The 12,835-nt window shown below is 45.9% G+C and overlaps 4 protein-coding genes across 4 annotated transcripts; 3 read left to right on the plus strand and 1 right to left on the minus strand.

The window, feature by feature from the left end:
- Nucleotides 1-1,007: 1,007 nt before the first annotated feature.
- PAAG_02477 (hypothetical protein) lies at nt 1,008-2,014 on the plus strand (the record flags this gene model as incomplete). Its single annotated transcript, XM_015844654.1, has 2 exons — nt 1,008-1,387; nt 1,774-2,014. The coding sequence occupies 2 exons, from the start codon at nt 1,008-1,010 to the stop codon at nt 2,012-2,014; spliced, it is 621 nt and encodes a 206-aa protein (XP_015701702.1).
- A 1,675-nt stretch (nt 2,015-3,689) lies between these two features.
- Nucleotides 3,690-5,543, plus strand: PAAG_02478 (MYND domain protein (SamB); the record flags this gene model as incomplete). The annotated part of the gene is made up of 1 exon (XM_002795726.2): nt 3,690-5,543. One exon carries the CDS (start codon nt 3,690-3,692, stop codon nt 5,541-5,543), a length of 1,854 nt encoding a protein of 617 aa, XP_002795772.2.
- Nucleotides 5,544-7,346: 1,803 nt separating this feature from the next.
- PAAG_11502 (hypothetical protein) lies at nt 7,347-9,117 on the minus strand (the record flags this gene model as incomplete). The annotated part of the gene is made up of 6 exons (XM_015847142.1): nt 7,347-8,000; nt 8,144-8,294; nt 8,392-8,408; nt 8,528-8,581; nt 8,719-8,778; nt 8,938-9,117. 6 exons carry the CDS (start codon nt 9,115-9,117, stop codon nt 7,347-7,349), a joined length of 1,116 nt encoding a protein of 371 aa, XP_015703274.1.
- Nucleotides 9,118-9,991: 874 nt separating this feature from the next.
- PAAG_11503 (hypothetical protein) lies at nt 9,992-12,669 on the plus strand (the record flags this gene model as incomplete). Its single annotated transcript, XM_015847143.1, has 9 exons — nt 9,992-9,998; nt 10,072-10,440; nt 10,504-10,601; nt 10,672-11,517; nt 11,571-11,657; nt 11,710-11,956; nt 12,020-12,251; nt 12,316-12,508; nt 12,580-12,669. 9 exons carry the CDS (start codon nt 9,992-9,994, stop codon nt 12,667-12,669), a joined length of 2,169 nt encoding a protein of 722 aa, XP_015703275.1.
- Between the last annotated feature and the right edge of the window lie 166 nt (nt 12,670-12,835).

Raw genomic sequence — 12,835 nt, forward strand, 5'->3', positions numbered from 1 at the left:
GGTGCTTGAAGTTTTCGCGGTTGCCTTTGCCCCCTCTGGAGGAGGTTAGATGACTGAGGTAATTCTGCCCGACGCTTGCTATGAGAGCTCATCGGAACCGGATACTAGAGTCACATTAGCAGCCTAGCACGGTTTTGAGTCTGCTTGATACACATGTTTCTCAAAGCAGACAGATCTGGCCCTCCCAATCTCGAAAATTTATTTATCTCTTTTAAGAGAGCAGGTGAACAATCACGGAGAAAGCTAGGAAGCCGGATGAGATTGAGGCGTCCTTCAACAGCTTGAAACTGGCGAGTGATGGGTCTATGAAGAGTTTGTTGTCCTTGAAGAGCTGTCTCTTTGGTCAGGTTCTTTTATTGCATTGTCTTTTTGGTTAAATGAATCGTGGACAAATTATCCCAATATTCAAGCTGGGGTTGAATGGCCGAGCTGCAGCATCTTCACCTTGACACTCTGAAGTCTCGGAAGCATGCTCAGGTTGTTGCTGCTTGTTGCCGCCTGTGGGAAAGACGAAAGGTTTCCAGAGAAGGCATATGGCGGGCAGGTTGTAGTTAAATAGCGCCCTTGATCACGAAGGTGGGAAGAGTAAGTAGAGGCCTCTTTATATGAATGATTACATATATGTGAAAGGACACTCTACTTGGGTGCGTAGCTTGGTAGTTTTAAATAACTTGGAGGAATCAACCCACGCACCTTTCAATTGTTGCATGAATCTTTTTACAAGAGCAACATCTATAACTAGTTACACTCGGGCTCAATCATCTGAAAACTACCTCTGTCGTTGTGTACCAGTTTTGCATATCTTAAAATACTTCATCCCATTTAACTTGCTTGCTTTCTTTTTCGCTATTTTTATCAATAGTTTTGTTTCAGTTCCTGTTCATAAACTGATTGGCGGGAATCTGCCCAACTTCCCAGTTCATCATTAAGTTAATTTTATTTTTGGGGCTGACAGAAAGAGGGAATCAAAACACTCCCCATTCCGTTGGGGAAATTTTGCATCAAAAATGAATAGCATAGCCATCAATGCAAAAAATTTCCGCGCCTATTTATCAACCAGAGACGGCAAAATGCCTGCCACATACACACACCAGCCTTTGGCGCCTGGAGGTTTGATCCATCAGGGGGGCTTTTCCTTAAAATGCTATTTGCATGAGGAAGCAGATGGTTTTGCGGGCGAAAACTATGCACTATCCCCTGACAGATCTGGCCGTGCTTTCCAGCCAAAGAGTTGGGATATTGTGTTGCCGATCAGTGTTCACCAACTTGTCCCTTTAATCAAAGATGGTTTGCGTTTTCTTGACAGAGATGCTTCCGACCCTCATATTTTGTTGTGGATGTTGCTTGTCACTCCTTCCATCCGAAACAAAAGTGGATCAAGCCAAAAGTGAATGCTCCATTTTTCTCATTTTGCGAAGTGCAAAGACACATCTTCCATGTGCACTTAGGAGAGAGATCAGTTTCAAAAAACCAGATGTTGCTGTGGCAAAAGTTTTGAACAATAGGCAGGTTTCTTACGGATATTGGTGAGACGGGATGGGATTTGGGATTTGGGGCGGACGAATGTGGCAGAAAAGCAGCTATGGTGAAGGGGGTGCGTGATATATAGAGTGGTTCTATCTACTTGGCTCTCTCGCAAAGTATTGGTTTTTGGTTTCTTGATTTTGTGAACTGCAAGAAGGTAACCTAAATAGCCATGTTAAATCTCCCAGTCTTGCTCTGGGGATAAACACCGGGCAGATTTTTCATTCTCAAATCTAACTGGTTAACCAGACTCGGTGCTGGTTGTACTAGTAGTAGTAGTAGTAGTAGTAGTAGTAGTAGTAGTAGTAGTAGTAGTAGTAGTAGTAGTAGTAGTAGTAGTAGTAGTAGTAGTAGTAGTAGTAGTAGTAGTAGTAGTAGTAGTAGTAGTAGTAGCAGTAGTAGTAGTAGTAGTAGCAGTAGTAGTAGTAGTAGTAGTAGCAGTAGAAACGGAATCAACGGGGCGGGTTTTATTGTGATACTTGTTTCATAGACGAGGGTGGTTTCTCACGTTGCCGTTGCTGCTGTTTGCTCGATGCACTCTGTTGTCAGAATGCACTTCTCAAGTTATCGAATCTGGTTTGGGAGGGAAAAGGGGTAGTTGGTTATGCTCTCTATCTCTTCACAAAGCCAAATGCAAACCGCCTTCTTCGGGACTCAATGGCTCAGCAGACGGACAGGAGGTCATTGGGACGGGGAAAAGATAGATAGATCTATAAACGGAGAGTTGTAACTGTGTAGAGATAATGCCAGGCCCTTAGATAAGCCATCAGTCATCAGCCATAGCAAGTTAACTCTGTAGTTAACTTGGGTTGGTTAACTGGCTTTTGCCCAGCCACCCGTGTCCAGCCCATGTTCTTTCGCCTCCGCCCGCGCCTGAGAAAGGACACAGGGCAAGCCAGGAGGAGCCAAGGCTTCCTCAGGCTTTGTTCTTCCTCTCCTTCAGCCCAAGCCCAATGCCAAATGCCTAATGCCCAAACCCCAAACCCCAAACCCCAAACCCCAAACCCCCAAACCCCAAACCCCAAACCCCAAGCCCCAAACCCCAAGCCCAAGCCCAAGCCCAGGCCAGAGCCAGAGCCAGAGCCGGAGCCAGAGCCAAGAGCCAGAGCCAAAACACTTCCACTTCCAACTTCTCTTCTCTTCTCTTCTCACCATTCTTCTTTTCTCTTCTAACCAACCCTCCATCCTAACCCATCACCCAATCTTTACATCTTCCGCATCTACTCTCCTTTCTCTTCTCTTCTCTTTCCACCTTATCCCCTTACTATGCGTTTTTAGCCTCTCTTCAGATACCCTTCCTCCACGTCTATGTCATGATGGTCGTTTTTTCTCGCATTTTTACTCCCTTAATCCCCGGTTAGTTAGACAGTCCCTTGCTTTAGAAGGGAAATTTCCACCGTCACCCCTGTTCTCATTATCCCAACAATCCATCAATTTTAGGTCAGTATATCATTTAACTGTCCCTGATTTTCATTTTTGGAACCTTCATCGTGTTGGCTATCTTCCGTTTTTGTTTTTGCCCTTTTTTTCTTTTTTTCTTTTTTTTTTTTTTTTTTTTTTCACTGAGGTTCTCGCCACCTTTGTGACGGAGTCGCTAGTGCCGAAGAGCTCTTTTGCCCATAAACCACCTGATGTCTGGAAGTCCATGCAAAATCATCTTGTTAACAAATCTTGAAATAGAGTCAACCCCCCGTCCTCCATCGCCATAAGGCCAATCTCGTCGTCCAAATTCGATCTTGCGCGTTTTGCAACCAGCGTCCACTCCATATAATGATCTCCCTTCCCGTGCTCCTCTAGGGTTTTGAGTTTTACAACGGCCTTTTTTTTTTTTTTTCTCCCTTCTTCGCCCATCGAAATTCCCCTCCCCCTCTTTGGACTATCACCAGAATACATATAAAAGCATCACGGATCTTACACCCCCAGTGTTTCTCCGAACACCCTCCTTCAGTCTGATGTAGATTGGCCCATCAAGTCCACTTATCCTTAGAAGCGTTACTTAGTGTTTAATCTTTTACACAAGTACGGCCTCTCGAATCCTGAAATAATTTTTTTCAGAGAAATCACGATCAAACTAAGACCTACCTCAGGTTTACATCTTATCTATATCTAAGGTTTCAAGTCAAAATATTGACAGGGTCCAGCGACATCTACCATCCACCATCATCATGCGGGAAGTAAATTTCAGCATTCCGAACGTCAACAAGGCGGCTGTCAACATTACGACTACGCTTTACGACCGACGCGCCCTTGATTGCACGTCAACATTACCGCTCATCAACTCTCTGAACCACCTCGCCTACCTCACCACATCGTCCGCCAGGATTCGTGATATTCTGACCGTGGATGGCGGGATAGAACAGCTAGTATGCATTCTCAAGGAAGGGAGAAGCAAGGACTTGATGGAAATGTGGAAATGGAATCTGGCTTTCCAATGTGTCGTCAATATCGGAGTTCGTGGTACAGAGAACGTGAGGACGAGAGTGGTTGAGGCAGATATTGTGCCTGTGGTGGCCACAATTCTCGATAACTACATTCGCGTTGTCGATAAGATAAGGGCACGTGCGGATGCAGAAGCCCAAAGAAACTGCTCCAGAACCAACAAGCCTTCATCCCGATCACACAATCAGGGCAATCGTTCATCTTTCTTCGACAGGGCTCCCACTACTTCAGACCACCGCACTACTCGTCGACAAGCGCCACCACCGTCCATTGAGATCCCCCATCCGTATTCCCAAGACTCGCAGCCAGGGGAGTCTGGAGCAATGGAGATCACGCCCTCTCCTCAACTCGTCTTGACATCCCCACCAGAACGAACGACCTTTCCCCGCGATGGTCGCAGCCACCGAACACACGAGGGCCGTCTTCAGCCAGGAACACATCGCCATCGAATTATGCAGCCTCTTGCTACTGCTCTACCTCCTGTGGATGGCACTGATGGCTTTGGAATGAGACCAGTTCGCGATGCAGACAGGTTGCCTTCGATGGTCCCAGGCCTGCAGCCAGGGCTTAACTCTCAACCCGACTCACCCACTACACCCCATGCCGTTCCTGATAATCAAAACCCTGCATCACTCACTGCTAGAGCTAGAAGACGCCCGTCAATCCGGCAACAACCTTCAGGATCAGGAGAGTCTGATGACACAAATGGCGATGATGTCGCCATGGGAGAGGATCCCTCCCCTCACCCTGTTGCTGAACCCATAGTTGATGTACAAAACGGAATGGAAATCGATAATGTTGGTGAAAGTGGCTCGATGCTCGACGGTAGTTCTGATACCCACGCAATTACGATTCCCAACCCATCGGATACACCCGAAGCAGAGACTTTCAACATTACGCACCCATCTGCAATTGATGTAAGCATCATAAACACAACAACGCAACCCGGAAACGGAGGTACTGGTCTGTCTCCCGCTCGCCCCACTACCATAACTACGGCATCTCCTGTTATCCAACAAACACCTTACCCATTTTACTTGCGGGATCGGCAGGTTGCACCAAACGTTTTGACTGCGATGCCTCGAGATGAAGATGTGTTGATGGCCTTACAACTTTTGGCGTATGTGTCAAAATATTGTAATTTGCGCTCCTACTTCCAGAAATCTCACTTGGTCCCCAAATTGAAGTTGGGGAAGGATATTCATCTATTGGACGATGCCACCGGTCAACCTCACACTCCATTGGAGCAGGAAGAGGAAGAAGAAGAATACCTCCTTCCTGATGATTTCAATATCTTCCCCCTCGTTGAAAAATTCACCATTCGACATCATACTAAGGATATGCAATATTGGGCGTGCGTTGTGATGCGAAATCTATGCCGCAAGGATGACGCGCGGGGCGGGATTCGCCAGTGCGCCTACTATAAATGTGGCAAATGGGAGGAGTTTCAGCGGCAATTTGCGAAATGTCGCCGATGCCGCAGAACGAAATACTGCAGCAAAGAGTGCCAGAAGAATGCCTGGGCATTCCACCGCCATTGGTGCCACATTACTCCAGGACCGTCAGAGCAGGCCCATTAATGAGAGAGATCATTTATGTTACCATGTTTTCTCTCTCAGACTTTCCTCGGGGAGCACAATCCTTACCATTAAAAACATTTTACTCCAATCCATAGGCAGGCCGTGCTCCCAACTCATATCCCAACAATTACACTTTTCTACTAGCGATTCCCCCCATTGTTCTAACAAAAATAAAATCACTTGATGATATCATTTTTCCTCTGTCTAAACTGCGTTTTGACCATCTACCGGAATTTCCCAACTTTGCTTCTTACTGAGAAACTCATAACTCTCGCTTCCCCCGTACAGAATTATATATATCGATGAATTTCCTTCGTTTCCTTCCCTCTTTTCAGTCAGGAACCCATCTTGCGTGTTTCGCGTTTTACGTTCATGAAGAATGTGGATCCCATATGCATCCACCACTCATAGTCATCATCTTCTCTTCTCTTCTCTCGCCCAGTGTGCTCGTTTCTCTGTGGCTTAATGTAACCTAGTTTACATTTTTCTTTATACTCTTTCTTTAACGGTCTTCAGTGCATGCTCATATATCTTCGTTTTATTCATAGGTTGGGAACGGGTCTGCAGTTGACATAGCGAATCCCCCCTTTGCATTTGGTATTTCCGCCTTTTCTTCTTTTTCTCTCCCCCCTTCTAATGTCTTCATCTTTTGACCTCTACTTTCTTTTGTGCATGCTGTTTAATTTCATTTTCATTCCCTCCTGTGTGTTTTCTTTTGCGTTGACTTTGCTGTTCTGCCATGGTTCCATTTTTGTGTGTTTTTTCTTTCTTTCTGAATACTATAAGCCTAAACAACCACAGCCACCTGCAGTACATTATTTCTCTCTTACTCGTTAATTCACCAACATATATTCATTTCTAACTTTCCTCCACGCTCATTACTGTTGAATTAAGCTTTTTCAACCTTTCTTTACTCAACCTACTGATGGTTTGAGTGGTTGATGACATTGTCCTTACTCCGATCGACCTCCGATTCCGATGAAATGGAATAGGCATTTGAATGATTGTGCTTTTCTCTCTTTTTACTCCTCCTATTTTACTATTTTGTTTTGTCACTTTGTTCTTCCCATATTCTAAGTTAGTATATCTTATCTATTTATCATCGAATGGGTGAAAATGAAACGAAACGGGCTGGGAGAATCGGAGGGCAAGCGGGTCAGGTCAGTTTTTTTGGGGAGGGAGAGTTGATCGCTGGTGATGGTGGAACATCTGTATGAGTGGGACTGCGTGCGACGTACGTGTTATTATACCTTATGTACTTACACATGACCGATAACATATCGAACACTGTATTTCCCCTCTTTCTTTTCCCCTTATTGTGAAAACTTCATTTTTTCCAATGCGGTGATGGTTTGCATGAGGGTTTCTTTTCTTTTCTTTTCTTTTCTCTTCTCTTTTTGTTTCATTTCTCAAATTGATGTTGTTATTTCTCTTTACCATGTTATATGAGAACGCTGGAGTTTTGAAATCCTAGGAAATGAACTGGCGTCATTTTCTATATATTCAGAATATCTGGCTGATTGTGTGCTGAATGAATGCAAGTTTTAATCAATTCTGTGGCTCCAGGTTTCACAAGCAAAGCTTAAAATAAAAGCCTCAAGAATGGAATTTCCTTTTTTACGGCGTCCATATAGCTAGCTCAATGAAGCTTGTCAGGTGCCAATTTTCTTTTCCTGATATTCCCTTAGAACGCAAGAGGAGAAGTGAAGGAAACGAACAGCATCAGTAGACGCTCCATCGAGATTGAAGATAGATCAGGAGCAGATTTACGCAGAGAAAATTAAGAGTGAGCAACACAACGAATCACTGATACTCCTCCTTTAAGCCACCATACGTCGCGGCCAATTTCCCCGCCAAATGCTCCCTGGCAGTTAAGGGCCTCTTCTCCCTACTATCACCATCACTACCAGCCCGCTGTTCCTCCGTTCCCACAATCTGCCTCTTTCTCTCCTCCTCAACCAGCTTGCTAGGCACAGGCACAAGCTCCGTGCTATCCACCGGATGGCAGAAATATGCCATGCTATACCTATCACGGCTTCCTTCCTCCTTGTGCGTCTGTTGCCACCGCAGTTCCTTTTCCTCCTGTGGGAACACAACCCGATGCACCGTCGACTTCAACAACCCAGCCGTCCAGTAGCTCAGCAGATCGCCGATGTTTATCAAGATCGGTGGGAATATGGAATCACTGCCGGAAGCGGGGTCAGTGGCAGCGGGCCGAACAGGCACAGGTGCCCATTTCCCCGCTGGCGTGAGGATTTCCAATCCCGGCTGCCCGTCCCGCTGGAAGAGGAGGGTGATGCTTCCGTAGTCACTGTGGGCGCCGGCGCGGACGTCGATGTCATGCTTGAATGTTGAGGAGGCGGGGGAGTCGAGGGAGGGGTAGTAAAGGAAACGGAGGGTACAGCCTGATGGGCCTACGGCTTGGTCGTGGCGGGATGTGAACCAGGTTTCGGGGATCTGTTTTTGTGGGCAAAGGATTTAGTTTGATAACGAGGGAGTTTGGGGCTGTTTCTAACTCTGAAGGAGGGGATTTTTCTCTCTCTTTTCTGCTTCTTTTGTTGCTTCGTGGGGAGGGATGGAGAGGAGGGCAGGTTTCTTACGTCCAGACCCAGCGCAAGGATGGTTAGGATGTGATGACATGTCTTTTGGCAGAGGTTCGTAAAGCGGGCTAGTTCTGCCTCATGAGGAATGAGGGATTTAGGGAGTTCCTGTTGTGCCTTGTTGTTTTTGAATTCGCCGAAGTTCATGGCTCTGCATGGATGTTTATTAGCTGTCATGTTTCGAGATATAAATGCATGGAGAAGGATATAAGCATATGAAAAAGGGGTTAGGGTGGAATGTTATGTACTCTTTGAAATCCCCCCTCTATTTCAAGCAATGAAGCCAAAGAATAGTAATATATTGTTAGTCTCCGCTCTCCATATGTTCCTGCAAGTGAGCCAGACAGCTGGATGCCATTGCGCTGAATATAGTTGGAGGCGTACCTGTTGGTGTGCTGGGTCAAGCGTTTCTGCATGCATTCCAGACCAGCCCTTATTCTAATTCAAAAGGTGAAAAAAAGGGGGAAAGCTTCTAGTCAATTAAAAGCTCCACAAAGCTTCACTTCAAATGCTGGGATACGCTGATAACCAGCTATGCGCAAATATGGAATGTATGCACAGTACATCGAACATACATTGATACCAATCTTGACAGCAGCCTTTTCCTCATAAGGAGAGGCAAAGAATTCCCGAGCCTGAGATGAAACTCCAAATTAGCACTGAAAATACGTAAACTATGTATCTGATATCTAGCCATATATTAGATTCGGAAGGGAAACCTGTGGGTTGGTATGTGTTGATATGTATATAAAACCCCGCTCACCACACGCATTCAGCTGATGGGGAGGGCATACCATTGCAAACGCACTCTCCACGTCATCGTTGGAGAAATCGCTACTGGCACTCTCGACGTAGAAAAATCCGTATTTAGTCGCCGCATCAATCATGGCTTTGCCAACTGCAGGCGTGGCTTCGGATATGTTGATCACTGGCAGCTGCAAAAGAGCTCCCCTGGTGGATTCGCTCTCCGCCATGATGGACGATGATATACGATGATAGCAAGGGGACAGGTTTAAACTCTCAAGGTTCCTTGTTGCGCTTTTTATCCTCTCTGGTTCTTTGGTCTGTATCCCCTCATCGGGCTCCAAAGTCTTGCATCGGGTTGACGATGGACTTGTTGATAGTGGCAGGGAGGAACAACAGACAGACTCTTTATACGCGGTATGCAATCCAACTTTTCGTTCTAGTTACAGATGAAGTCGATCATTTGGATGTGACTCAATTATTTCAGCCAGCTGTGGATGGAACAACTTTCCGGAGGATCTTGTACCTTTTCTCATTAATTTTCTCATTAAAAGCGGAATTGGAAGATATGTGTATAAAATCCGAGGATGAGATCGAGTATTTGATGTCCCAGAGACCAGGTACGTGGTACTACTTTTCCAGACACTAAAAAGCACCCAAAATAAAGTATGTGCAGGTACCCGTCCCTCTCGCACGCTTACAGCCACGCCCTCCCCGGTTGAGCCCACTGCCCACTGTCGGGTGCAACTTACAACTTTCAACCGCTCATTCACATCTTCCATTCTTCTTTTCATCGGGAACCACCACCACGCCTCGAATCACAACTCTGTGCTCTGCTCTATCATCGGCCTTTTGCGCTGAAATTGCCATTCCACAATCCATCCCTTCTACATTGTGGAAATCTAACAAGGCTTCCAAGGATTTTTCTTATGCTTAGCTATTCCTTGCGGTTGTTCGTCCTAGCTGAGCTACCTTAGGGGGACCTACTTATTCGCCACCCCGGTGAGCTATGCTCTTTGGCTGAAAGCAGCTTACTGACTTGCGGAGTCCTGCTTCTCTGCCGCCCGCCCCCTATTTGCCAGCTGAGCAAAACACCTCAACAAAATGACAAGTAAGTAACAATTGAAAATACCGAACCACTGTCCTAGCCTACAACTAACCCGACCTCTTGCGCCTGCTTCCAGTTCGTGCCTTCGACGATTGGGCCAGCGGTCGTGCCCAGACCCTCCCTCTTGCTCTTCTCAAAGGCGCCGTCATAGGCATCGATGCCTCCCATTATCTCGACCAGCATCTTAATCATCATGCGACGAAGGAACCCCTCCTCATCGCCCTAGGGGGCTTTCCATTCTCTCTGAAAGCCAACATCGAAAAGGAGCTCCAAGCCTTGAAAAACGCCGGCATTACCTGCGTATTTGTCTTCAACGGACTCGATTTTGGAAAGCGCGAGCCCGACTTCTCGACTCAAGCTGATTCTACCCGTGCCCTGCAACAAGCGTGGGAGCTCTATGACCAGCAACAGGCAGATCAGGTTGTGGATGCTTTCAGCTCTGCTGGTGAGGAGATTTTCCCTTAGGTATCTACAAATTTCATGTCCGTTGCTGATATCCGCCATGCAGGAAGCGCAAAACCGGAGACTCTCTATAAGTTCTTGCAAAGAATTTTTCATGAACAGCGAGTCGACTTTCTCGTTGCTCCATATGCAGCTTCGGCACAGGTATTTTTGTAATCACGCTCTACCGCGTTGTGGAATACTTCTGATTGCGAATGACCTTGCGTCTCCTTAGCTTGCCTATCTTGAAAAAGGCCCAAATAGATTCGTCGATGTCGTTTTCGGTTCCTCAGATCTCTTCCTTTTTGACCTAGATAAGGTGATCACGAGGCTGGATACGGATCTTTTCCAAATAACATGGATATCTAGGCAGGTATGCCAGGATGACCTAGGAAGGATATCAAACGACCAATTCATCGAGTTTTGCTTGCTTCTCGGCTCCAGATACCTCCGAACCTTTCCACTTTTCGAAAACGCCATCTTCCCTGGAAAAAGAGTTAGCATCAGGGAGGCAATGACTACATATAATTCCGCCGGACGTAATGCGTTGGCTCTCTGCGGCCAAATAGAAGATGATCCTCGTATTAATGACCCACCTTATGTGGAACAATTTAAGCGAGCGCTCATGATAGTGAAACATCATATCATAATGGATATCGATGGGAAAGTGACTCCGATGGATGCGGAGAATGTATCGAATGATTTACATGAACTCATCGGACAACGTTTGCCCGAAGAGCTATACTTTTACATGTCAAAGGGTATTATTGGTTCACAAGTTCCTGATTGGTTGACTTCCGGCGAGCTTTTGATAAAACTGCCACTGGGGGCTGAGGATTCGGAAATCTATCGTCGTCTTCAGGGACATCTTCTTACTCCCATTAGAACACAGGCGCTGTGTCTACTTGCCAACTCTCTCCATCGGTTCTACCAGACCAAAGCGATTAATATATGTACGTGGTACGAGCCGAAATCAACACGCTCTATAAACCTCAAAGAAGACCTACCTCTGGTGAAAGCGTCTACGATTCCGTGGAAGATTCGAAGCGACCAATACCCGAAGAGTGTGCAGAAGCTTCATGTATGTTTCTCTGTACCTGCCTCTGTATTGTTTCTTCTTCTGACTTGTTCTAGGTTGACGAAGTTCCATTTACCTTCGCCCTCCGAGCCGTGAAAGACCAAAATTTTGTTTCAAAGTCGTTTGCACCTAGAGACGCCCCTGTATGTGTCCTATCTTTATTGAAAAGATAACAACGTTGTCTAACATTAATAGATTCTATCATCGAAAGCTGAAATTCTCGCAAATGTGATGTGGAGGTTCCTACAGCTCCGGGGTTATATTGATGAAAAGCACCAGCTTACCCAATGGGGCCAAGCACTTGAAATAGCTATGTCGTCACTCAATCCTGCGGAGAACTTGGAAGAAACAACTTTCATCGCAGTTGAACTCTTGAAACTAGGGATCCTGAGCTCTAAAGATTGGTTTGTGAATATTTCAGGTGGGCCGATGAGGGGTACTGGTAAGTGGTTGGATGACTCCCAGCAGTTTGCGTCTAAGTTGTAAATACTAACCTGTTGATCAGATGAGGAGAAAAAGTTCAATCTATTGGTGTCCCAAGTTGCATGCATTGGCAAGATTCGTCACAAGTCCATTGGCTATTCAGGGCCCCTCAGTAGACAGCTTCTGTCTTTCCGCTCCTTGATCTGCGCTGTCCGATCTAGCCTTCGAGACTTGATTGAAGTGGTTCTAGCAAGTCTTTTGCTGAATGGGGACGCAGACCGAGAACGTACTGACTGGACTGATCTGGGCCTCAGGTCAGTTGAAATCAATAAACCAAGAAATGACATCTGAAAGTGTGTGGTATTAATTTGATTTTAGCCTTCCTTTCATCGACGACAACAATTGTGGACTTGGGATCGCTGTTCGGACGTATCTTGATGACTTACCGCAGCAACCAGAACCAACATCGCCGAGGGTTCGAGCTGAGGTAAAGTCTAAAGGTAAAGAATGGTTCCAACATAGTGATAGTTTTAGCGGAAACCTTGACATGGCCTTCAACCTTTGGGATGCGGTACGCTTATCCCGATTGACTTCCCTGTGAACCATTTTCAGTGAGCTGGGTTATATTGATGATTTCTCTAGGTTTATCAAGCAACTCAAAATGCTGGAACGGAGTTCAAAGATGCAAAATTTTGGGAGGAGACGAACAAGTGGTTGACGGAACGGAGGTAGAAAGGGAACCCTCGACCCAAACCTTACTTCGGGTGGCTCAATATCCGTTTCGTGCATCACTTGCCTGCAATCATAGGACTCGGTTTGGTATCTACTTATAAAGCCTATTGTTATTTCCCCCAAGGATTGATTGAGTGAATCCTGGTGATATTGTATTAATATTATG

This window comes from Paracoccidioides lutzii (assembly GCF_000150705.2).
Source record: "Paracoccidioides lutzii Pb01 unplaced genomic scaffold supercont2.5, whole genome shotgun sequence".
NCBI classification, from domain to species: Eukaryota; Fungi; Ascomycota; class Eurotiomycetes; order Onygenales; family Ajellomycetaceae; genus Paracoccidioides; species Paracoccidioides lutzii.